Source organism: Centruroides vittatus, unplaced genomic scaffold (assembly GCF_030686945.1).
Source record: "Centruroides vittatus isolate TY-2023 unplaced genomic scaffold, ASM3068694v2 contig_559, whole genome shotgun sequence".
Classification (NCBI taxonomy): Eukaryota; Metazoa; Arthropoda; class Arachnida; order Scorpiones; family Buthidae; genus Centruroides; species Centruroides vittatus.
The window spans coordinates 804,921-831,355 of NW_027122332.1; the positions used below are offsets into that span (position 1 = coordinate 804,921).

The 26,435-nt window shown below is 24.6% G+C and overlaps 1 protein-coding gene across 1 annotated transcript in view; it reads left to right on the plus strand.

The window, feature by feature from the left end:
• LOC136978856 (uncharacterized) overlaps window positions 1-26,435 on the plus strand; it is a 131,460-nt gene that overhangs the window by 78,313 nt on the left and 26,712 nt on the right. The window contains 33 exon segments of the mRNA XM_067274676.1: window positions 1,143-1,267; window positions 2,611-2,790; window positions 2,962-3,152; window positions 3,227-3,354; window positions 3,488-3,600; window positions 3,815-4,024; window positions 6,429-6,628; window positions 8,361-8,449; window positions 8,527-8,624; window positions 11,891-12,075; window positions 12,176-12,303; window positions 12,388-12,515; window positions 13,362-13,541; window positions 14,051-14,247; window positions 16,790-16,920; window positions 17,001-17,119; window positions 17,202-17,402; window positions 17,482-17,692; window positions 17,869-18,003; window positions 18,233-18,372; window positions 18,451-18,567; window positions 18,650-18,905; window positions 18,992-19,127; window positions 19,216-19,395; window positions 20,579-20,693; window positions 23,305-23,495; window positions 23,576-23,714; window positions 23,803-24,007; window positions 25,234-25,362; window positions 25,440-25,644; window positions 25,743-25,874; window positions 25,949-26,032; window positions 26,109-26,305. Coding sequence (XP_067130777.1) covers window positions 1,143-1,267; window positions 2,611-2,790; window positions 2,962-3,152; window positions 3,227-3,354; window positions 3,488-3,600; window positions 3,815-4,024; window positions 6,429-6,628; window positions 8,361-8,449; window positions 8,527-8,624; window positions 11,891-12,075; window positions 12,176-12,303; window positions 12,388-12,515; window positions 13,362-13,541; window positions 14,051-14,247; window positions 16,790-16,920; window positions 17,001-17,119; window positions 17,202-17,402; window positions 17,482-17,692; window positions 17,869-18,003; window positions 18,233-18,372; window positions 18,451-18,567; window positions 18,650-18,905; window positions 18,992-19,127; window positions 19,216-19,395; window positions 20,579-20,693; window positions 23,305-23,495; window positions 23,576-23,714; window positions 23,803-24,007; window positions 25,234-25,362; window positions 25,440-25,644; window positions 25,743-25,874; window positions 25,949-26,032; window positions 26,109-26,305 — 5,175 coding nt within the window.

Genomic DNA, 26,435 nt, shown 5'->3' on the forward strand with positions numbered 1-26,435 from the left:
AATCAATCAATCTTATCTTCTAATTTTTTTTGGCATTATTTTCAAGCACATCTTCCTCACATTGTCTGTTTTTCATCAACTTGTTCAAAAGCATTATCTGTCCCACATAATACATAATAATAAACTTAAAATGACCAGATCTTGAAACACAAAAAGCATGACATTAGGCTGTGTGCTTCATGTGACATCAGATGAGTCACATGGTTGATTCTGGTGAACTGACGATCATCATTTCTAGCTTTCTGACATCATTGATACAAAAATGTGTATTGGAACCTTTAAAGAGAAAGTAAAAACAATTTAAGTACAAAGAGTTGAATAAATGTACTATTTACTATTACTAAAAAAAGAAATTACTATTTCTGACTTATCAGAATTAAGCAATTGCCAAATACTAATACAGAATTATCAACAATCATCACAAATTTTCATTGTTCTTAGAAAAATTAGAATGGTGATTTATCTTTTTTAACTCAGATAATTAGTAAAAATTATCTGTTTACTTTTATAACTGCTTTGCATGACTGCAGATGGTATACTGTTTTCCAACAGACACAGTGACAAAATGGGCAATAAATTGCCAATTGGGCTAGTTTCAATAAATTGGATAAAACTTGTATGCTGTAGCTTGTATACCATACTATTACATGTAAGGAATATTGACTATTTTTGAATATAGTTATGAAACAATCCAAAAGCAGGACATTTTTTAACATATTAAAATTAAAGCTATCTTACTTAATTTGGGATATCTGATTACTATAAGCAAACTGGACTATATATTAATAGTACAATATATTAGTGATATGAAATGACTGACAACAAGCACTCACACAGAATTGACTCATTTATTCCATACACTTGTCAATGGATCAGCAGATTTCTGAAGTATAATTTTAATACATCTATATTTATTAATTTCTTTAAATTATAATAATACGATATTATTCATTACTATTATTTGAAAAATTTTATTTCTAGAACTATAAAAGATTTTCTATATAAATTTTTTAATCTACATAAAGAACTAGTAATGGCATATAGAATAGCTTAAATAATTTATTTAGTAATTTTCTTTTAATAAATTTATTTATATTTTATTATATTAACAAATTATAATAATTGATATTGTTTTAATACAGATGATATTCCTTTGATAACATTTCTGAAAAATTCAACAAGAATGAAAAATTTGGAAAGACACACTGAATCAATAAACCAATTAGTTTTTTCTCAAATATTGAATTCAACAATAAAATATGATAAGGTATTTTATTTTCATATTCTTATAAGTTTTTAAGCTTATTGCAATAACTACTCACACTTAAATTCTTAATTAGCTTAATTTTTTCAATTACATCTTAATCTTATTAATATGATCAATTTAAAATGTTAAATATAATAATAATACTATTTGTTAATAAGAAAATATTTTTCATAAATAATTTATAGATCTAACTTTAGCATTATTTAGAAAAATTATTTTAAAATACAAAATATACTGAAAAAGTGATTTGTATTTGATTGATTCATAAAACCAAATTAACTTTTGAGTTATGTAATTGGTCTTATCTGCATTAACAAAATTGATAAATTTTATCTCGCATTGTTATCATCTCTGAATTTTTCTTTTAATTTATCTATTAGTCCAATACCAGCTCACTGTAAACTAATTAATTAACTAGGTTTATTATCATGTAATATAATTAGCTCATGCAATTTATTGAATCTACATTAAAATTCTGTCTAACTAATTTATGAAATATTTTTAAATGTATGATCATATATAGCAAAAACTATGTCAAATGACCCCACTAATTTAAAATTAAAAAAGCAAAAATATTTTTTTTAATGGAGTTTAAAACCAAAGTTCTTTCTTTTGATTTTATACTTTGTTAAAATGAGTTTTTTTTGTAGTTTTTATTTTTACTAAATGTCATTTCCTATCTTCTAGTTAATTTTTGTTTGAATTAATAAAATTTTTTTCTTCAAATATAGTAATTTGCAGACAATAATAATTACATTTGAAATTTATTAATAAATTAAAAGTAATCTAAGTTCTGTTTCTAACAATTATTAAATGTATCTGTATCAAATCAATGATTAACAGCTTAAAAATAGATGCAGTTATAACATTGTATTGAATAATGATATGAAATGGCTTATACAAAAGGAAACTAAATGAAATTATGAATTGTTTTTTTTAATTATTATGAAATTGTTTATAGAATCATGTTTTAAAAAATCTTTTCATTCTTGAAAGGATTCAATATTTATCATAGCAAACTTCCAATAATGGTCACCTCTAAATAGCAGCCATTTTTCAGGAATATTTCTTTTTGAAATGTATACAAAATAACCATAAAACAATAGCCATTTTTTCATGTTCTTCATCAATAGTCATTGTTCAGAGGTTTGACTGTATATTATTTTACAGAGAATAAGAAATACTATAAAAATAATTATTTTAAAATTAATAAAAATTAAAACAAATTATACATTTATAATAATTTTTTTCTGTATTTTTGAATGCACTATAAATCTTTTTTTATTCTAAATTAATTTCCATTAACATGAGTTAACATTAAGTTTTATTTTCTTTTTTTCCAGATAAATAATTTGTTAACAGAAAATTTTTCAGAATTGTTCTGTAAAAATATCCATCAAGATGTTATTATATTTCCATCTAATTCTAATAAATCAGAAATTAATGCATTTCTCTGCTCTGAAAATGGAAAATTATTATTGTCTGAACTGCAAAAACAGATTATCTCAGATGAAATAATAAAGGTAAATAAATAAATATTTTTAATATTAAAACATATTTAGTATAAATATTTTCAGCAATTTATATCATAATTTTATGTATCTTTTATACAATTAAATTTTTATTTAAATTTATGTTTTGCATGTAATTAATAAAAATAATATATTTTTATTAATGTTACATTTTTAATATAGGATATACAAAACACAACATCATTTACAGAAAGTTTGGGGACTTTAGTTCATGAAGTAAAAGAATTGGTGAAATTAATGGAAATTTTATCATATAAACAACCTGTTTTCAATATTCCTTTACTTAATATTACAAAAATAGAATTAACTTTACAAAAATATGTCACAAAACAAAATAGCATCAATTCACGCAAGTACGAAAATTTATAAACAATAATAGTCAAATTTTATAATAAAATTTTTAAAATATATAAAAATTTTTTTCTAGATTTACTAGTTTAATACTGTCAATAATCAGAATAGTAGATGGCTTTATGGAAAATAAACTTACTCATACAATTGGAAAAAACCTTTCACCAGTTATTATAATCAGCATTGAGAAATTTGTTGACTCAGGTAATTAATATTCTCATGTTTTTGGTTTAAATATAATTTTTGAAACAAAATACTAAGAAAATTTCTTTTTAAATTAAAATTATTAAATTCTGTGTATAAATATACAATTCAAATACTGATAAATACTTTTCAGTTCTTAAAAACAACATTTATGAAGCTATGATTAATTCTGATGTCTGGAATAGATTAATGAAAGAGATGTTTCCACTTATCCCCGATATAGCATTTGTAGAAGTTCAAATGGCTGTAAGTAGACTACAGTAATTCTTATTTTGCAAAGAATGATGATATATAACTTGAATAATTATTAAATGAATATATGGACTTAAGGAAAAGTTTAGACATCTGTATAAATCAATTATAACTCTAGAAGAATTTCATTTAAGTTGTATAGTATATATTCATTTTTATGTTCTCCTTAGTAATAAATTATGTTTATATTATTGTTATTGCTTTGCAGAGTGAATATTTTAATAAAAATCGTGAGCAGTTAAGACAGTTATGTGACTTAGCATCAAATAAACATCAGTGGTTGAAATCTGTTTCTTATGATTCTATTATGAATATATATTGTCATCAATCTCCCAAATTATGGCAAGAAAAGCTTAATTTACTCAGCAGATTACATACATCCACTCCAATGTATATTGTGGATAATCTCCATCTTTTGGTAAGTAGTATTATTTATTTTTCTTTATGTAAGAATACTTTTATTTTAAAACTTATCTTTGAAATTTCTGAACTTTTATGTGAAGTTTATCTAGTCCTCTATAAAATACTGTTTAATATTTAAATTTTTTAACAAATTGAAACATTATCTATAGGTTGCACTAAATCTATAGATTGCATTATATTGATCATAGTTACCATAATTTCATGCAGATAATTCTTGGTAGCATATAGCCCACATTGGCATTTATTTCCAAAGAAAATTGCTAGAACAGAAATAAATTTGTTGATCTGCACCTCCTGCACCAACTGAGTGCCATTAAAAGTATGATGATGAGATGCAGTTTAGAAGTTACCATCCCAAATATTAAATTGTTTTTTGTTTATAACCATACTGTGTATATCCTTGCTTTGTATGTAATTAATAAAATAATTTAATGTTTGATACCCCTTACTGTATATTATTCCTTAATACAATTAAGGAGATCAATTGAGGATATGCATTACATAATTATGGGGTAGATATGTGCAATGCAGTATGGAGCATTTTGGGAGGATGGGGTGGTAATTCAAGAGTATAAAAATAGCACTATGTAATGTATGGACAATTTCATATATCATTATTTCATGATCCCTAGAGATCTTTATAATTATTTCACGTAATGAATACAAATACAATTCATATTGAAACATAAAAAGGAATTTAATACAGACTATATTATGTACAGTATATATTAATGGTGTGATTGCACCACATGCCTGCTAATAATAATGATAATTGTTAAAATAAACTTTAAAAAAATTAAATATAAAACAATTTTAATGTTAATAATGTCCAATGGTATGAGTTTGAGATTTAATTGCTCAGATCTTATTTACTATGGAGAAGTAAAATATGATAAAATTAGCAGTCAGTTTCTAAATAGTTCTCTGAGATAACTTATTTATATTCAGAGAATTACTAGAAACTTATCAGCTTTCAAGATACAAGTAGGAGTCTATAATAATAATAAAATCAATTAAAGTATGAATTAATGCAGTGTATGTGCCTTCAGTGGTTTAAGGGAAAATTGGGATGGCAAATGAATATGTCTTCAGTGCACAAAGAATTTTTTTAAACATTTTCTAAAGACACCCTTGGTAACTTTAGACAAAGGAAAAGTTGCTTTTGAGTTTGTGCTTGCAAATTAAAATCAACAGATAATCCACACTATTTCATTACCCACACCTGTTTTCAAATTGACTTTTAAACATAGATAACTGCCTTGGGTTTTCTGCTTGAAATTATGGTGTTTGAAAAAATTATTTATCAATATAATCATATGCACAATTGATTGAATCAGAAACTGCTAGATTCTGAATTTTAAATAAATATATTTTAATTATTTGATAGTTTATTAATAGTATAGATCTTGATGTAACTCAAATTATACAGTATAAAATTTAATTATATCACGGTCTAAAAATAACTATTTATATATTATTTTTATCAAAAAGAAACTAATTTATAAGATAAATAATGTCAAAGGATACATTACAAGACAATTTTAACATTTCTAGAAACTGTTTTCAAGGTTGGAAAATCATTACAATAATGTAGTACAAGATGTGAACAAAAACAAATTATATAGCATCCAGAATTTGTTTTTTTTTATACTATTATAGTGTACATATAAAATATATTTTAATTATTTATTTATGTAAAAAACATTAATCTTTCATAAATTTATTGATGAACCAATATCCAAATTGTTTTGCATTCTAATTTTGAAAAATTATTGTAGTATTTAAGTAAATTTATGATGAGATATTACTTATGAATATAATGGAATTAATGAAAGTTAAATTTATAAATATTTGTTATTAATTCATTAACTATAACTATTATTAATTATTAATAGAAAAATTTAGTTTATCTGAGTAAGTTATAATGCAAATTTTAGAACAAAAGCAACTAAAGTTTTTAAATTGTGTAATTCTTGAGACTTTTCTTTCTAATTCATTAAAAACTTGTTTGTTATAACATTTATCTATGAATTCAATAAATGTATCAATTTAATTATATATATCAAATTCTTCATTTAATAATTAATCTTCTAATATATAATATATATTAAACTAAATACTTTTTACTCTAGAATTTAATATATTTTATCTATCTTTAGGATATAGATTAAATATATGAATTCTAGAATAGAACAGAATTCTAAAGATGGATCAAACTTCTAAAAACATTAAGCATAAAATAATAGTTGGCTCCAAATGTAGCATTAGTTTATAAAACATAGTTTAAGTTACTTTTGTAAATAAAAATAGTATGAAATTAATTCAGTTTAATATGAAGTAAAGTATTTAAGTTAATGAATGTTTATATAATAATTTTTTATTTTTGTTTTCTTCCATAGCTGAACATGAATTACACAATAAGGAATCAATACAATGATTGGGCATCAATAAAATTATATAATATTTTAGAGAAAATAATTTTGACACTGGTAGATAAGTTTGCTTCATCTCAACTAGGATTCTACAGAGGTGAAACAAAATATTGGAAACCGATTTTGCAAGCTGTTGAATCTTTAGTTCCCTCTCTTTTTAATTCTTTGTATGTATTATATATATTTTCTTTAATATGATTTATAATTAATTAATTATATTAAATTTAAAAATCCAGTACTCTATTTATAAGTGTAAAAATATTTAGTGAAAAAATGAAAACAAATTGAAGTTAGGAATGATACTGATTTCTATATTTCACTCTGATTTTGTTTTTGCTTAACATAACTAAAGTAGATTAAGGTTAAGAACTAGTTCTTTAAATGATTAAAATAATTAGTTCTTGGTTATAAATTGTACTTACCTTAATTAAATGATAAGAGAATATAAGTTCATAATATTACAAAATTTAATAACATGGCAATTCTATTTATATAATTGAATATTTAAAATGGTAACTGCATAGAACTGATTCATTTTGAAATAGGGAATAGTTTCAAATAAGTTCTATTGAATTAGCATTTCTAGTATAAGGAATATTTAGATGACTTATCTCTAAATTATAGATTGTTAAATTAAAGTTCCATTAATTTATGTCCATAAACATAAATTAATGGAACTTTAATTTAACAATCTATAATTTAGAGATAAGTCATCTAAATATTCTTTATACTAGAAATGCTTAATTCAATAGATAAAATAATTTAAAGTATATGTGTGTGTGTATATATATATATATATATATATATACTTTAAATTATTTTATCTATTTATATATATCTAATATTATATAATATGTTCATGTAATTTAAAATATTAATGTTTTAATATATTAAGTAAGCAATAGCAGCTGTATTCCCAATTAAATAATTTATAAATTTTGATAAGAGTTACTCTTATCAACAAACTTGAATTATTATCACAATAATATTTAAATTAAGAAAAAAAAAAAATAATCTAACAGATCATTTAAGAAAAACTTTAATGATTATAATGATTAGATTCATTTGTGATCTATCTTAGTTTAAAATACAGAATATAGTGTTCTAAATTAAAAACTTAAAATATGGATTGTGATATTGTAAAAATTAAAACATGAAATTAATAACAAGTCAAATCAACTTAACATAAGTTTTTATAAAATTATTTATGTATTAAAAGGAGAAATTATTGATATATTTTAGCATTTCATCTTCAGTTAACTAAAAATTCTGCAAATTTCAAAAAATTCCAGATGATAATATTTTCTGTGGATTTTATTTCAAAACATAAAATAATTATCATCATTTATATGATACTAATAAGTACAATACATTTTTCATGCTAAATTTTTTATTAATTGTATCAAGATTTAGAAATATACAACTAATTATGCTGTTCCTATAATTAATTATCTATAATTAATATCAAATAATTGATACATCCTTAATCATCACAAGTATTAAACTCACTTTTTAATTATCTTGAATATTTCATTGGTTTATTTATTTACATATGAATTCTCTTCTTAAAGAAATATTTTATTATTTAACAATTTTAAAGCATTCTTCATTCAAATTCAAAGTTCAATAAATAAAATTTTGATTTATAATTTTTTTTATGTAGGAATTTTTGAAAATAAAGCAAAATAATTCTTCTTATTTATGTAATTGAAAATATGATTTTTAAAATATTAATCATAACTTTTAATTTAGTAGATTTTAGCTTAATAATTTAACATTTGTAATTTAATTTTTTTTAATTTATTTAAAATCAATTAATTAATTAAAAACAATTAAATTAATTTCATCTATTTGAAATTGTTAAATAAATAAATATGTTTAATTTAAAACATTTTTCAGAAATAATCATGCTTGCTCTCGTTTCCATATTTCCAAAAAAGATAGTGCTATTGCAAAATTGATAGATCAAGTCATAACAAGAATGCCAGGTATTTTATTAAAATGTTTTTTTAAGTCCTTGATATATAAATAATTTTTAAATATTAAAATAATCATTATTCTTCAGATGTTGAAACACTTGTCTGTCAATATCCACATTTTAATTTGACAACATTTTATCAAGATATATCAAGAAAATTAGATTTGAAGATATTAATTAAAAAGGTAAAATTTATTTTATTAGATTTTTATTTTAAAATAAGTAAATTCCAGAAAAAAATTTAATGTTTGTGAACTAAAATTTAACATGAATGATCATTGTATACTATTTTCTTTATAATAGCAGAAATAAATTTCTGCATTGAAAAATTTATAATGAATCACAAGTTCTTTTTAATGAATTGAATTTCAATCATAACGAAAGATCTAGACTCACATAGAAATTTATAAAAGCCTTTGATAATCACTCATTATGCTACAAATAAATACATTCATTTTTTAGCATAATGAGTGGTTATACTACAAATTAAAGCTGATTTTCTAATGTTACTAAATAATTCCAACAGATGGAAAAGTTTAATTATAATACCTGCTAACTTTAATTAATATAATTATAACTATAATTACACAAAATACTTTGTATGAAAATAAATTTATTATAATTAACTGTCTCCATAAATGCAAATTAAAAACTAGATAAAGAAACACTTCAAATGATTATAAAAAATACAGATTATATTAAAATATGTTTACTGAATAATGATATTTAATTAAGAATGAAAAATTATTGAAATGTACTATTCTAAAATGTAAAAAAAGAGAAATTTAACCTAAGATTTACAGCCAGTTGAATATAATGGTTAATTATTTATCAAATACCTGATAAATCAAAAGATTAACACTATGAATAATGTATGGTCAGCACTAAATTTTTTTAATAAAATTTTTCAAGGCTTAATATTATTAATATTTAATCTGTTATTATTCATATTACTGTATAATAAATAATATTTTACACATAAACTATGATATTTGGTATACATGGTGATTTTTCAAGTTTTTCATTTATAAAAAATTAATTATTTCTTATCTTTCAGACAATATGTAAGAAAATTCCATTTTACATTTGTAATTTCATAACATTTATTTGATAATACACTTTTTAATGTTAATCAAATGTCATTATTAGGATTAGAGAAAACATAATTGTTTATACAGTGGGTTATTGGATAATGAACACCTGACAGAACAAACACAAGAAGAAAGATTTGTAAAACTACATTTTAATAGCATCTATACATGGTTTATGGAACGAGACTTTTACAGTTGTATACATAACCTTTCTTCCATTAGTTAATTTCTGTTCTCTGAAGTTTTGTAAGTGCTTTTCTGAACTTCTTATTTAAAAAACTGATATTATAGGGCCTAAAATGAGTGGAGTCTCAAGACCTGTGTTCTTTTTTTTTTTTAACTCTTTCCATCCTGTGAGCACTAAGAGGGCCTCTTTTAGCAGGCCCATTATGGGTTTGGTCAGGTGCACAATGGGGTGGCCAGGTGGTGAGGGACAGGGGCGACATATCTGGTCAGATCCCCAGAAAAATTTCTGGAGATTTTTCGACCTGTCCGTATTCTATTCCCGGATCCCCCAGAGTGGTAGGCTACCTTGACCGCTTGGCCATTCAGCTGTCCAAGAACTGAGTTCACTACAGAAACTAAGCATGAGATAATAGCCAAGGTAGAGAGTGGGCAGAAGATGTCTGATATTGTAGGCAGATGACTTCAACCAGGCTACAATAGATACAATCTTAGCTAAAAAAGATATAATCAAAAAGACTGAAGCAGATAAAGGAGTAATGAAAATCTCAACTGAGAAACAAAGATCCATGAAAAAATGGAGAGATTGCTTTTAGTTTGTTATTACATGTAAATAAATATAGTAAGGAAGTATATAATTTATTTATTTATTTTTTGCGGTCTCTGGAACTAATTAATCAAATTACCATAAAAATTTATGGTAAATCAATAATCAGTTAACAAACAATTCGGATAGCAAACATGTTCTTGGAATGGATTATGTTCATTAACCAATCACCCACTGTATTTTGTGCTTTTATGTTCTGTTAGGGTATTTGGGTTGCAATTTGAAAAAATTGTAGACCTATAAATTCCCACTGTTGTCCATCTGTCTGACTGTCCTTCCTTAACCTTGAGAATGGGGTTAGTTAGATGAAAGCTGAGACCAGATACGGAAAGCTTAGAGGTTGGATGCCCTGATTAACTATGTATGAACTTTCAGTGCAAACTGGATATCACATTATTTCAATTCAAAAATGTTCTGAAAGGCATTAGATAGATGACCAGCATGACTCTATTGCTAACAGGAAAAGTATGATGCATGATATCACTAATAATTTGAGGTGGAGAGCATATATTTTAAATTAAATTTATTAAAAATATGATTAAAAATTGCAGTCTGGCATTGTGACGATTTTTACAATAAATAATTGTTTATTTTAGGCTAAATTCATTTGTTACAAATTTATTAAGGGCAACTGAGCTGTGGGAAGAAATTTATCATCTAGTATCATTTTAAAATTTTACACTTGATATTGGCTAAATGAAATGAACACTGAAAGTAGCCCCCAAAAACATGAAATAAAAAATTTTTAAAATAAACTAAAGTCTTTATCAAGCATTACCTATACAGTTACTGCCTTCTTTTTTTTCATTCATTGAATTTTCTGGAAAAGCTGAAGAATTAAGCAGAAATGTTTGCAGAAATTATGCTAAATGTGAAGACAGAAATTAAATTATCCAAATAAGATACTCTTTGGTCTCTGTCAAGCTGGAAAGTTGGCAATATTGAACTTTCTTCAGAAAAAACTTGCACAAACCAAAACCCAGACTAATGGAAACAGTGTATATCAAGGATTACCTGTAATTCATTTTCTTGAATTTATATTCCAGTTTAAAATCAACTAAAAATACACTCCAAAATGCAATAAACTATGTTAAGATTTACCAAATGAAAAGAAAAATAATTGTTTTTGCTTGACATTAAATTTTTGACAAAAATTATAATAACGCAATTAATGTATTGTTCTAAGAAAAATTTGAATATGAATGTACTGTACTTGCCATAGAAGCACATGTTCTACTAATAAAAGGCATTTGTGTAGAACATAGTGTACAGACATTGGATATTATATTAGATTATTTATTTCTTTTTATGACAATGTAATTTGTGAAGAAAGATCAAACTGCAGAATATGTTAGTTTTCTGTTCTGAATTAAAAGGAAATTATTACATTCTCTTAAGATAGAAATTTTTAAAACTAATTTAATTTAAAAATTTTTTTATATATATATTTTTTTATATATATTTAGAATGTATATATAGCATTTATTATAAATGTTCATAATCATATAATAATAAACATAATTATTGTATGTTTATAAAAAAATAAACAAAAATAATCATTTCATTTCAGATATATGAAATAAAAACTAATAAACTAAATGATGTTGACTGCTTGTCAGTATTTAAACCACTTGGCAATTCAGTATTATTCATTCAACAAATGTTAGGTGACATTTTGCCGATATCAAAAATGCATCATTTAAAAGAATGTTCAGAAAATTCTAGAAATGGAGAACTGATCAGCAGCATTAGAAAGTGAGTAAAAGATGTTTGAAATTTTAAAACCAACATTTAGTTCAAAGTTAAATTTCAAATTTTACATTTGTTTCTAATATGTTTTCAAAATTAATTTTAGGTATACAACTCTATTTAAACATGTATTATCATTAATAAAAGAATTCAGTAATTCTACAAAAGGAGTGTTTACTTCACCTCAACGCGCATGGCAAATGTTTCAAGACTTTTCTACCCCCCAAATGCCAGGTATTTATTTATTATTGAAATAAAATCATAAATTATTTTGAATTTGTGGACAAAGTACTAATTTTAATTCTTTCTTCACGGAAGCTTTTGTCAGATTATCAGAAGTAATAATTGATGTGGAACAGTTCCAAAATGATTTGCAAGTCACTCCATATAATTTGAGTTTGGATGTTATAAATGAATTGATGAATTCATCTATAAACCTTAACTGGGTAAGAAAGAATACAAGTTGGAATTTTTTTAGTTTGGCACTCAGTGTTTTGTGTGGTCAGGAGTCTTTAAGTATGTTTGTTTTATAAAAAGTTTTTATGCTTCAATTGGATAGTTTTGTTCATTTATTAATCATTATAAAATCGTATCAAAAATGTTTGTTTTGTGGAAGGAAGATGTGTAAAAAAAATAGATGAATTTAAAGAAAAATATCTTTACACTATATTTAAATGTGACTTAATTGTGAGGAATTAGATTTTTATTTTTAAAATGTTACATATTTCTTATACAAATTTTAAAGAGAATTACAGTTTTATAGCCTTAAAAGAGTAATGATTTTTTTAAATAATTACTAAAATGCACAGTTCAGTTATAAACAACTCTACAGGTTTAGTTTTTACATTCAATAATACCAAAGTTTTGGTGTCCAATGGTAATGAGAGGTTTAAGTGGTATATTTAAACTTATATTAAGTTACACATAAATATATTGGTTGCTACACTTTTATGTCTTAAATGTGGTTTGATGTTTGAATATGAAACCTCCCATTGCTATTAGCTACCAAAACTTTGATATTACTAAAAGTAGTTAGGATAAGGTCACCTTGATGCCTTGGTGCTGCTAACAGCACTGTCGTGATGACTAATCTTTAAAGTATAATAATAATAGATTCAAAATGTACTAGACCATTACTGAATCACAATACTGGACTAAAAGGTTTCAACTGTAATTTAAAATAAATTTTCTTATATAATCTTAGCAAATTTATTATTACAGATTATATAAAATAATTTGATATTAATTACTACATGTATAAATTAAATTTGAAAATCCTTTAAAAATTTCAGCTTTACCATAAAAATTATTCCCTTACCTTGGTGAAAGAAGATTTATGTTCAGAAAGACATAAGAAAGGAAGTTTTATAGTTTCTTCTGATAAAGAAAGTCTAATTAAGAACACTTTATGCAAAAAATTAGGAATTGAAATTATTCTTCAAAGTATTGATAAAATTAAAATTGAAACACAGGTAAGATATTTTTATATACATATACATAATATATCCTTGCTTAATGTAATTATTAACTTGAAACAAATATGCAAAATAATTAATATATTGGCATATTTAATATAATACTCTTTGATAAATAATAATTAGAATTATTTATAAATTTATTATAAGTGATTATGAAAAATCTTCTCCCAACAACATCCTATTTATATGATTGGTATATATTTTCTGTTATGATTGTATAAATGCTACATTTAAGTGCCATATTTTTTTTATTTGCTGTTTCAGTATCATATTATATAGTTCAATGTTTATTTCCAAAATTAGACTAGACTTTCAATTTAAAAAATGATAAACTCATGAAAATTCAAATTTAGTTTATGATGGTTCATTTAATTATTAAAAGATTATCAAAGAGCCAATTAGATTGTAAAAATGCAATATCTATTGTTTAGTATATGAAATTTTAAAATAAATTTATAAAAGATAATGAAATTAATATAAAATATTTAAATTTTTTGTTTTAGTTACCATTATTACAAAAAGAATATTTCTTGAGTGGAAAATGGTTAGAACATCTAGTCATGAATGCACAGTCTACACTTGATAATCTGTTTAACTTAATTGATACCGGAAGCAGATTAACATCTGGTTTAGCTGCAGATTTGTTTTCTGCATTTGCAAAAGTTATCAATGAAAACACTGTTGAAAAATTACTTAACAGGTAAAAAAATTTTGGAACTCTAATCCTATTAAAATTAAAGAATCTGAATTCATATTAATAATAATTTTCATTTTTGCATGACATTTCATGATGAAATCTAAAGTTTATCATCAATAAGACAAAGTACTAATAAAATTTTTAAGTTTATTAATTGATAAAATATTTTTCCATACTACCATTTTTTATTGTTGAATACAAACTTAATAATATACTATTAAAAATTGAACATAGAAAACATAACTACTAGTTAAATAGTAAGGAATTTAAAATAATTTATAAAGTTTATGTAACAATACTTCATAGGAAACTTTTTAATGCTACATTTACTATTATGTTTGAGTTTAAATCAAAGAATATCTTATAATAAAGAACAATCCAAATAATATTTTCTATTTTTTTTATAACTTTTAAATTTAAAATTATTTTAATCAATGAATGGAAATCCAATTTTCAAGACAAATCTTTTAAAAGATTTTGTTTTAAGAAAAATATGCCAAACTTTTTGCTTTTATTTCTAAAAAGGATGATTGATAAGTCATTGAGCAATTTTATTAAATGATGGAATAAGCTAAAAGAAAACAGATATGATTAAAAAAGGGAAGAAGTGTGAAATTATATTGAAAACAATGTCTTTGATAATAAGGTAAAAATGTTATGCATTTACAGTATAAACAAATAGTAGGCTAAATATTTGTAAGCTAGTACAGGATTGAGTAATGCAATATAAATTTGCTTTCTGCAAAAGATCTCAAAATATCTTCCATATTACCAAATGCATAATTATACTGGAAAACTATAGACAATTATTACATAAATTATTTGTTCTTCTGTTTTCTGTTATTCTTACCAATTTTTTAATAATGTCTTTCAGAAATGATAAGAAATTCCAGATACAACTTCCTAAAAACTAGAACAAAAACATAAATGATTTTATTTTGAATTTCATAATCACAGTACATGAAGGAATATGATTCTATCAACTTGAAATATGCTTTGCAAAATAGTTAGTTATTATATTGACATATTTATATTCTCTCATACCATATTTACAATTATTTACATATTTATTATAAGTGATTACAATGAATTTTTTCATTAAATAATTATATTTTGTACTGAGAATTTCATTAGATGGTAATTGGAAAAATATTGAATCAAAATAGATTGTAATTGCTTTTTTTTACAAGATGACAATAACAAAAGAAATCATTACAATCCTGTTTAAAATTATATCTGCCTTGCATTTCTAATATGGCATGACAGGTTATAGGTTACATTGTGATTATTATGTAAATGAATTTGATGTTTAATTAATTATCATAACTGGAATTTTATAAATTTTCAGGAAATCCTTTTTGAGAAACTTTACAGTTGACTCTTGATATATCAAACTTTGTTAAGTCAAATTTTATTTTCACTCCATTTTAACTCAAACTCAATGCATTGTTCATGTATATATATCAAAACTGTTTTGAAAGCATGTTTTGATAACCCAAAATCTAGGATTCTAGGAAATTTATTTCAATATGTACTCTCTGTTGCGTTTTAAAGGAGTCACATTAAAATCACTTTGGTTTTATTTTAAGTTTGTCTTAAATGTTTAATTACATACATTTGAAGAAATATTTAGTTACTTGACATGCTAGTGTCTTAGTGCTTCCAAAGTCATGACACAAAATACAACTTTGATTACTTCACATTTAACAATTATCAATTTTACAAACAGCACTCTTTAAATTTTCAAAATGGCTTTTTAGTAGCTATGTCACACACAAAACAAAATTTTTCTGAGGCGATCAAGCAGAAACAATGGATTATTGACATCTTTTACTAATAGTATAAATATTCTGATATTTAATATATATATATATACAAATCTAAAAAGTAATATCAGTAATATACTTAAGTCTGTAAATATTGCAATAAAAATAATGCAATCAATCTCATTACAGTAATGGTAATTTCTGTAACTCAAAATTTCATTAACTTCAAAATTCTTGTCTGTCCATTCCATTCTGAGAGACAATTGGTATTTGATTTTTTAGTATTCCAAGTCCATAATGTTAAAAATTCAATATAATTGGAGGATAAAGAAATAATTTTGGTAGTCTTTATAGTAAATTATTGATCTCTTCTGAAATTGTGTGTAGGGGTAGTGCCCATGATGCTATGCTACCAGGACTGTACACATCTTTGATATCTTAAAATAAAAAAAAAAACATATTTGTTATTTAATAAATATATTAAAATTCTAATTAAATTAAAATAATTTGTAAATTACTCTTAATGTTTCATTTGGGAAAAGAATATTATATTAAAACTTTTTATATGATTATTTATTATGATAGTAATAAATGTAGATTATATTGAAGATTGAAATTTCTGAGAAAGCTGGAGTCTTTTGCTTATAAGCTATTTCAGCTTTTTTTGTATCCATATATTATAAACTTAGAAAAATTTCAAAGTTAAATGCAGTAAATTTTTAAAAATTTTTACAAACCTAATTACTAACATTAATTAAAAAATATAATTTAATTTATAGTCTACGAGGTTTGATAAACTCTTTGGAACCAGTATTTGAAGGAAGTCCAGTATTAAATGATATGAAAATAATATTGAAAGGAATTCAAGGTTTAAAATCTTTGCAAGGCCTTCATTTATTTGATATAAAATGTAAGTTTATAAAATATTTGTTGATGTTAAATCACCTCAATAAACTTTTTTTATTAATTTGAATTTCATATTTTGAATAGACCGTGTTCAAGACCTTTTCTCTGATCCAAATGCATTAAAGAAACTGTTAAAAAAAGATCTGGCAATTGATGATGATGCTGCAGAATCTGTTATTAATGCCAATCTAGACTTAACTACGGTAAAATTTATTAGAATAAATATATTTATTTATTGTTCGAGCACAGGAATAAATTTAATTTAAAAAAAAAATAATTTTATAGCTTTTAGCAAATGAAAATCCAACAACTGCTAAAGAAATTTTTTGCAATCCAGCTGAATTGAAACAATTATTAAATGTTGAAAATTCAAATATTACTATTGAGGAAATAAGTGCAACACTGTGCAACATTTCTGCATCTCAAGCTGTTAAAGCATCGACTATACTGCTTAGAGAACTCGCATTATCACGCATCATTGGAAATGTAAAAAGAGACCTATTTTTATATTTGTGTTTAAGATTTTTTAAAACTATATTAATAACCATAAATTGGCATTTTTCAGTTTGCAAAGTTGGGAATTGAAGATTTAATTCAAAGAGCAGGTTTAAATTGGGATGAAGCTGTAAATACAATCAATATACTTAAATTGGCACCCTCCATAATACCAAAAATAAAACAGCACATTTCAGAATTAACGAAATCATTGGATCCCGAATTTAGAGAACATTTAATGCAGCTAAATGTTACAAATGATGGCATTCGTGTTTTGGGAAGTGAGCATTTTGTACCATAATACTTTAAAATTTCCATTTTCTTGAATAGGATATAAATAATTTTATATCTTATTAGCTGTTTTTAATCTGTTTTTTCAATTAATAAAGATTCATTTATGATTTATACTTAATTTTAAATTAGTAAACAGTTGTCATTAATATACAATATATTTTAGCACCTCAGGCTTTGAAAGCATCTGGAAAAATTTTATGCGGTAAGGCTCTGAAAACACTTCAAGATGAGTTTAATGTCTTGCAAGTTTCTCATAGTGCACCTCAACTGGATAAAAGAGATTTGGAAGAACTACCAAGTATGATTTTTTTATTTCATTTTAATAAAAATCACATAATACCATATTTCCACAATTCTAAGATGCATCATGAGTTTGAAATTGAAAAGTTTAAGATTTTTTTTATAGAAGGAACAATTTTTAAATAGTAAAATGTAATAAAATTAACTAAGTTTAAAAAAGCAATAAAAAATCCATAAAACAGAAACTTTTTTGGCAGTTCTGTTGCATTCTCTTCTTTATTTTAAAGGTGTTTTCTGTCAACATGGATATGAGCAAGTTATGAATATGGTAGGAGGCCCTATTGTTTGGGGTTTCTTTAAGCCAATTTTACGAGGAAAAATTTTATTTTCTCCCAACAATATAAAAACTCAGTTAATTATGAAAGAGGTAGGATTTATAAAACAATTAATAATTTAAAATTGGGAAACTTGCTAAAATCTATAATTTTTGATTTTTTTTTTACAGCTAAACAGAACCTTTAATTCTATTGCAAAATTTATAGATATATTACATGCTTGGGGAGAAGGAACAAGTGGACTACAATATTTGCAAAAATATGAATATAAATTTGAGAAAATGAAAGTTAGAAAATATTAATAACATTTAATCAATTGTACATTTGTAATTTTGAAATATTTAATTTTTTGTTTTCTATATTTTGCAGAAACTGATTCAATCAGATGCAGTTCAGCCTCTGATTTCTCAGGTTATTGGTGATGATGCTAGCAATATATTAAAAGGATTTAATATCGCTTCACTTAGAAATCAAATCAGTAACGTAAGCGGACTTCTTGACTTAGTACAACTGGTTGGAAATATGTCACAGTGTTTTGAACTTAATAGATTTGTTGGATTTGATAATGAACTTGAACTAGAAAAAGCAGCATCAATTTTGCACGAAAGAAGAGAATTTATTGCTGGTATTGCTTTCTTTTATTTTAATTTATTGTATAGTTTTAATTTTATATTCTGTAAAAATATTTATTTATATTTTTTAATGTTTTAGCTATTGTATTTTTAAATATGAATGAAACTAGAGAAAAAAGGGATGTTGAGAATACAAGTCATTTGCCATCACATATAAAATATAAACTAAGAATGGATATAGATAATATACCATCTACACGCAAAATTCGTGATAAGTAAGTTTTACAAAAATTTTAATTATATATTAATTGACAATTCAATGATAAGTTAAACCTAAAAAAAAAAATATTTTTTTATTTACAGATTTTGGAAACCAGGTCCAAGAGATAACTTTTTAGATGAGCTTAGGTATTTTCGTGGATTCATACAATTGCAAGAGTTAGTAGATCAAGCAATCACTATTATACAAACAGATTACAATATGAGTATATCTGCATCATCTTATATGCAACAGTTTCCCTATCCATGCTATGAAAAAGATGAGTAAGTGCAAGACAACACTAGATATTTTCTTAATACAGTAGAGCATTGATTATCTGAATATCAACCAATCGAAACATCGGTTAACTGAAAGCGTTCCAGTCAGCAAATTTAAATTTCTGCTAGTGCTGTGGTGCTACAATATTTGGCTGTCTTGGGCTACTCCAATACTCCAATATTATTTTTGTTGGTGTGTGTGTTTTAACTGGCAGCATTGGCACGACCATGAGAGGGTACTTAAGGACACACCAGGATTTGAATGAATTTCAACATGGGATAGGTTAATATATTTTTTGTATATAATCGGTTATCCGAAAAATCGATTATCTGAACAACCCCAGTTCTGAATTGTTTTGGATAATGCATGCTCTACTGTATTTAGAATAAATTAAAGTTCATTGCTTTAAGTCTAATTAAGGTTTGATGAAACATTGATTCTTGTTTTATGACAAGCAAAAATCAATGACAGCAAAATTTATAAAAGAATTCAAGAAATGAGTCTCACTAGCTGTAATATAATTTATAGTTGTTCCTGTAATTGATGGAATTTATTTTTAATATAACTATAATATTTAAAAGATTCAATGTGTAGTAAATCTTTTAGACACCTAGCATTTTTATAGATTCATGCAACTGCATGAATGTGAATTAGATGTAGGAAGATTTGAATAGAACAATTTTTTAAAAGTAAAGATATAAGTAAAGACCTGATAGTAAAATAATGTAATAGAAACATGAACATGTGATGAAAATTATTTATCATATAAAACAATACAGGGCATTTAGGATAAAAACCCAGATTCTCATGTTTAATGATGTGTCAATAAAATAGAATAACATAAAATTAGTTTTTCAAATACTAGCAAATGTGATTTATATATTTAAAAAGATTTAAATCATATTTGTTTTTGTTTGACTCAATATAAAGTGAATAATTTGAATAAAATATATGTAATGAATTATTTACCTGAATTATATATATTGTTAACATTATTTATGGAATTTTTTAAGAATATTTTCTAAATTTAAGTATCATAATGTTTCTTTTATAAAAATTAAAAGATAATTTTGAACTTAAAATCAAAATTCTCTACTGTATATGAACTGCTAATGAATAAACTGAAAAAAATGTTAACAAATATTTTAAAAATATAATATCTTAAAAGTTTTATTTATTTATTCCTAGATTTGGGCATTTCTTAAAAGCAACTCTTCCAGTAATTATGACTGTGGCTTGGATTTTTCTCATAGCCTTTTTAGTTCGAGAAAGAGTTTTGGAAAGAGAACTACATCTTGAAGAGGTATTTCAGAAATTTTATACTTTTAGAAATAATTTGATTACATTTTAAATTTTTTCATATAATTACAAACTTTAAACATAATCTAGAGAAGACTGAACTGTTCTAAATTGCTTTTACATTTATTTCAGCATATTTTTAAAAATTATTTTGATTCATAATTAAGTTTAAATGGACAAAATAAATTCTGTTTAGTATTTTGGTTAGAATTCTAAATTAGTCAATATCTAATAATATTATTAATAATTATTAGATATATTATAAAGCAAACTATAAATAATGCATCACTCAGCTAATTAATAACAAATTATATGTATAATAGAAATTAGAAAAAGTTTACTTCAAACATAAAACATGAATGATTCACATACTATCATTTTTAAATATTTACCTGTACTCAAAATTTTAATTATTACAAAAATGTTCTTGAACTACTTAAAAATTAGTTTGGTAAAAAATAATAAGTAGTTAATAAGTAGTTTTATTGCAGAATGTTTATATCTGATATCGTATATTATTGTTAAAGATGGAAGATGTTTTTATATTCTGAATTTAGCAAATTATTCTCTTATATTATAATATTTTGTACAGTTTTGAATATTTTATGTCCCAAAAATGTTTCAAACTTAATAAAATAGACATTTGTGAATAAAGTCTGTTACTGCTTTGTTAGTTTTGTATACTTAAAAATAAATTACATTATTTAAGAAATATAATGAATAATACTGTATTCAGTCAATAATTTCATAGCTTTTAAATTTAAAGACAAATTTTTAGACTTTATTCTGTGAGGCTAAACTGAATAAAGCAAAAAGACTCAAAGTTTTTGATCAATAATAATAATAATAATAATAATAATAAAGGCACTCCATGGCAGGCATCTTTACGATCTGGCCCAGGATTTTGTTGACAAAACTGCGTCAAACAGCTGGTTAGCTCAGGGATGCCTCTTTGGGGAGACGGAAGGATTCATGATTGCCATACAGGATCAGGTCATAAATACTAAAAACTACAGAAAACACATACTCAAAGATGCAACACTCACAAATGACACATGCAGAAAATGTCACATCATGCCAGAAACTATACAACACATCACCTCTGGTTGCAAGCTCTTGGCACAGACAGATTATTTACACAGACATAACTAAGTAGCAAATATAATACACCAAGAGCTTGCAAAGAAACACAAATTAGTAGACATCCACGAACCATACTACAAATACATTCCACAGACAGTATTGGAAAACAACACGCACAAAATGTACTACAACAGAGCCATAATCACAGATAAAACAATTTACCACAACAGACCAGACATCACACTCATTGACAAACACAATAAAATCACATACATTATAGACATATCCATTCCAAACACTCACAATATACAAAACGCATGCACTGAAAAAATTAGCAAGTACACAGAACTCGCCCAGGAAATAAGGCATCTGTGGAGGATGGATAGGGTGCTTATTGTACCTGTTGTTCTCTCCTCTACAGGTGTCATACCACACACACTACAAAAAAGCCTGGGCACATTAGAATTGAATAGAAATACATATATCACTCTACAGAAGGCCACTATATTGAATACATGTCATATTGTGAGAAAATTCCTGAATACAGACACACACACTGATACACTTCTTTAATTTCTGTTTTGGTTACTATGCCTTGACTTTGGTCCGGCATAGTACTTAGCCACCGGTGTTAACCGAGTATATCTAACTTAACCCAACATAATAATAATAATAACTATTTAATAAATATAAATATAAATTGTAAAAATACAGAACATTCACAAAAAACCTTTGTCTTTACTTTTTCTGTCTGTCGTTGTATTAATATTTCTAATAATAACTATGTAATTATTAAGAATGTAAAGACATCAGTAGAAAAATGAGGAATAATGATAAATAAAATATTTTAAAAATTTACATTAAATTATTAAATAAATTATAAAAAATTAATTTTGAACAAAAAAATTTTATATCTTGATAACAACAATGTAATTAAATATAATTTTCTATTTAATATTGAGAGAAGGATAAATTATTCATAAATACAGTAGTATTTACCAACAGCATTGTCAGAAGTAACTTAAAAATGTCTAACTATGAAAATTTTGTAATTTTATATCTTTCAAACATATAACATTTCAAGTTTGGAAGAAACAATTAAGAGATTTATCTCAAAGCTTCCTTTTTACAATGAAGATAAATTAAGAGTAAGAGTTAAATTAAGATAAGAGTATATCAATGATAATATATTTGTTTCGATTAGAAGTGAGAAAGAATATCAGCATAATAGAGAAGAGTGATTTCAAAAGATACATTTTATTTACTTTTCATAATCATTTTGAATTATCTGAAATACTGAATTTTTTAATAATAATTCTCTGCTTGCTTAAATAAGTAATGAAATACTTGCAATTGTTTAATTATGCGGCCTGTGATGATTTGTAAGTAAGGAGAAATTTATTTTTAAATTATTAAATTTGTCCTTTTTAATTGTTTAATAGTCTGTGTTGTTGTTTAATGTTTTAATTGTTTAAAGTTATTTTTTAGTTAGAAATATAATTTTATTTTATGAATTTTTTATGATTATCTAGATTATGCAAGTGATGGGATTGAGACCGTGGATAGGATGGATAGCATGGTTCATTTCAGGCTTTATAATATTAGCAACAATTAATGTTTGTATCGTCATCATCTTAAACATTGGAGGAATACTTCCGCATTCTAATTGGGTTATTCTCCTCTTATTTTTAATGATGTTTGCTATGACAGTTATTATGTTTTGGTACATTTATTTTTCCACTTAAATATAATTTTATGTCAGTTTAATTTATAATTTAACAAAATAATTTATCTGTTTAACAGTTACTTTATCAGTGTTTTCTTCAGTACTGCTACTATTGCTGCTTTAACTGGTATTATCATATATCTGCTGTCATTTTTACCTTTTATACTCATCATTACATTGGAAGGTGAAATTCCAGAATGGGGAAAATTGCTTTCTGTAAGTAATCAAAAATAAAATTATTAATAAAATATTTATAATAAAAAGTTTTATTTCTAATAATTTTCTTATTATTTTCCATCAACAGTGCTTGATGGTATCAACATCATTCTGTTACGGTTGTGTATATATCACACGATATGAAGATCAAGGTGTAGGATTACAGTGGCAAAATTTTTGGACCAGTCCTGATCCCAGAGATGAGATGTCATTTGGTTTAACCATAGTTATGATGCTTGTTGGAAGTTTAGTCTATTTTATGCTGGGATGGTACATTTCTAATGTATGGCCAGGTAATATTTCTTTTTTCTATATTTCTTTTAACAAAACATTACTGGCATTATCTGATTAAAAGCTTTAATTTTACAATATCAAATGTTACATGATTCAAATTAACCAAAGGAAGTTTTAAATATTGGGAAAAATTTAATTAGTCTGCTAATCTTCATAAAAATTAATTTTATTTAGGCACTCATAAAATAATAGGTTTCTAAGGATTATTAACTAAATTTGAAATATATAATATATATATACAGAAACAATTCTTTTATAGTATTCGTGAGACTGACAGGCAAGCAATTGTTAAGTTTTGTGTCAGTTTTTATTTTCAAAAGGTGAGAGTATAATAGCAAAGGTGTCTGATCTTGCTGGGCAGTATGGCTTGAACAGGTGTACAATAGGCTGCAGTTCAATCTTATCTAAGAAAGATACTGTATAATCAAGAAGACTCAAGCAGCTAAAAGAGTAACAAAAATCACATCTGAGAAATAAAAAACATTGAAGAGCTCATAATGGAAACTGATCTGATGACAAAAGAACGCCAGAATTCTGGAATGAAGAACACCAAGAAACTCGGCAAGATATGTTTTCTTCTGAAAAAGAGGATTAATGCCAATATCTGCTCTTAAACGTCTTTTGAAGCAGTGGGAGGATGTCAGGACAATGGTCTTAGAATGGCATCAAACCAGGTTAAGGTTAATAGACTTGGGGATCTCTATAATTACTTCTGAAAAATCCTGAAGAAGAGAGAAAAGCAATCGATGTCAGACAGATTCTTTAACCCTCATAAATGGAAAAAACATGACTAATAAAAATGCAAGATTGTGTATATATGTATTTTTATTATTACATATAAATAAGCATAGTAAGAAAGTATATATTTTTTTATTTTTTGGGGTCTCCAGAATGAATTAATCAAATTCCCATAAAAACCTATGGTAAATTGATTATTGGTTAATGAACAATTCGGACAGCAAACAAAGTCTTGGAATGGATTATGTTCATTAACCAATCACCCAACTGTACTTACATCTATGAAACATAAAAAAGAAAAGATTGCTGTTCTAAATGATTTGTAATACTAATAAAAAGCTATTACAATATCATATTGATAGTTAAGAAACAAAGATTTTTTAAAATTTAATATTATGATTAGACTAGTTTGGACATCATAATAATTTATAAATTTATTAACTAGTTACTGATACCCAAATTTAATTTTTCATATTTATTTTTATAGCAAATTTAGCTCGTAAACAGCCATGGTATTTCTTTATTTTGCCAAAATATTGGAATTCATATAAAAAACAAAAAAGTAAGAAATTTTCTCCTGAATATCCTCTACCACTGAACCCAGCAATATTTATAGGTAATTAATATAGTTTTTAAGTTTCTCTAATCCATATTATTAAGTACTATTTATTTCACATATTTTTATTTTGATAGATAATCAATTGAAAGTAACACATAAAGATGAAAACTTATCTGGAACAACTGGCCAAATTGGAATATCTCTAAATAATTTGTATGTCATATATAATAAAAACAAGTCAAAGGAAAGAATTGCTGTTGCAGGTTTATCATTAGACTTATTTGAAGGACATATTACAACACTTTTAGGACAAAATGGAGCTGGAAAAACAACAACAATGTAAACAGTTAATTTTTAATTTCATGTTCAAAATAACAAAATGGAAGAATTATCATTTCTCATATATTAATAATGTGCATTTATTTTTATTTGATCAGTAATGTTTTGACTGGACAGCATCCTCCTACCAGTGGTGCAGTTTTTGTATATGGAAGAACAATACCAGAAGAATTTTCGGAAATCCAAAAACTTCTTGGTTATTGTCCACAGTACAATACTTTATTTGACAGGTGTGATGTTTAGAAATAAGTAAAAACAATATGTTTTAATTTTATTATTAACAAATAAAATTCTTTATAATCAGAATGACTATTAGAGAACATCTTAAATTCTATGCTCAACTAAAAGGAATTCTTTGTGGTAAAAGACTCGAAAAAGACATCAATGAGTAAGCACATCATAAATAAAAATATTAATTTTGTACTAATTATATAAACTAAATACAATATATATCTTTTATTTAGTATGCTGCAAAGTATGGGTTTATGGAATCAGCAAAATGAACAGTCACGCTACCTGTCTGGTGGAATGCGGCGACGTTTATGTGTGGCTTTGGCATTCATTGGTGGATCTAAGTTAATCATTTTAGATGAACCAACAAGCAGTGTTGATCCAGTAGCAAGACGTAATATATGGGATCTAATAATGAAATGTAGATATGGTAAATATGAATATTATATACTCACCTACTTAGTCTACCTATCAATTCATGTTTTTAGCATGATATTAAATATTAAAAAGTCCAATTACTTTAATGACCTCAACAAGTGTTTTTTTTTAGTAATGAATGA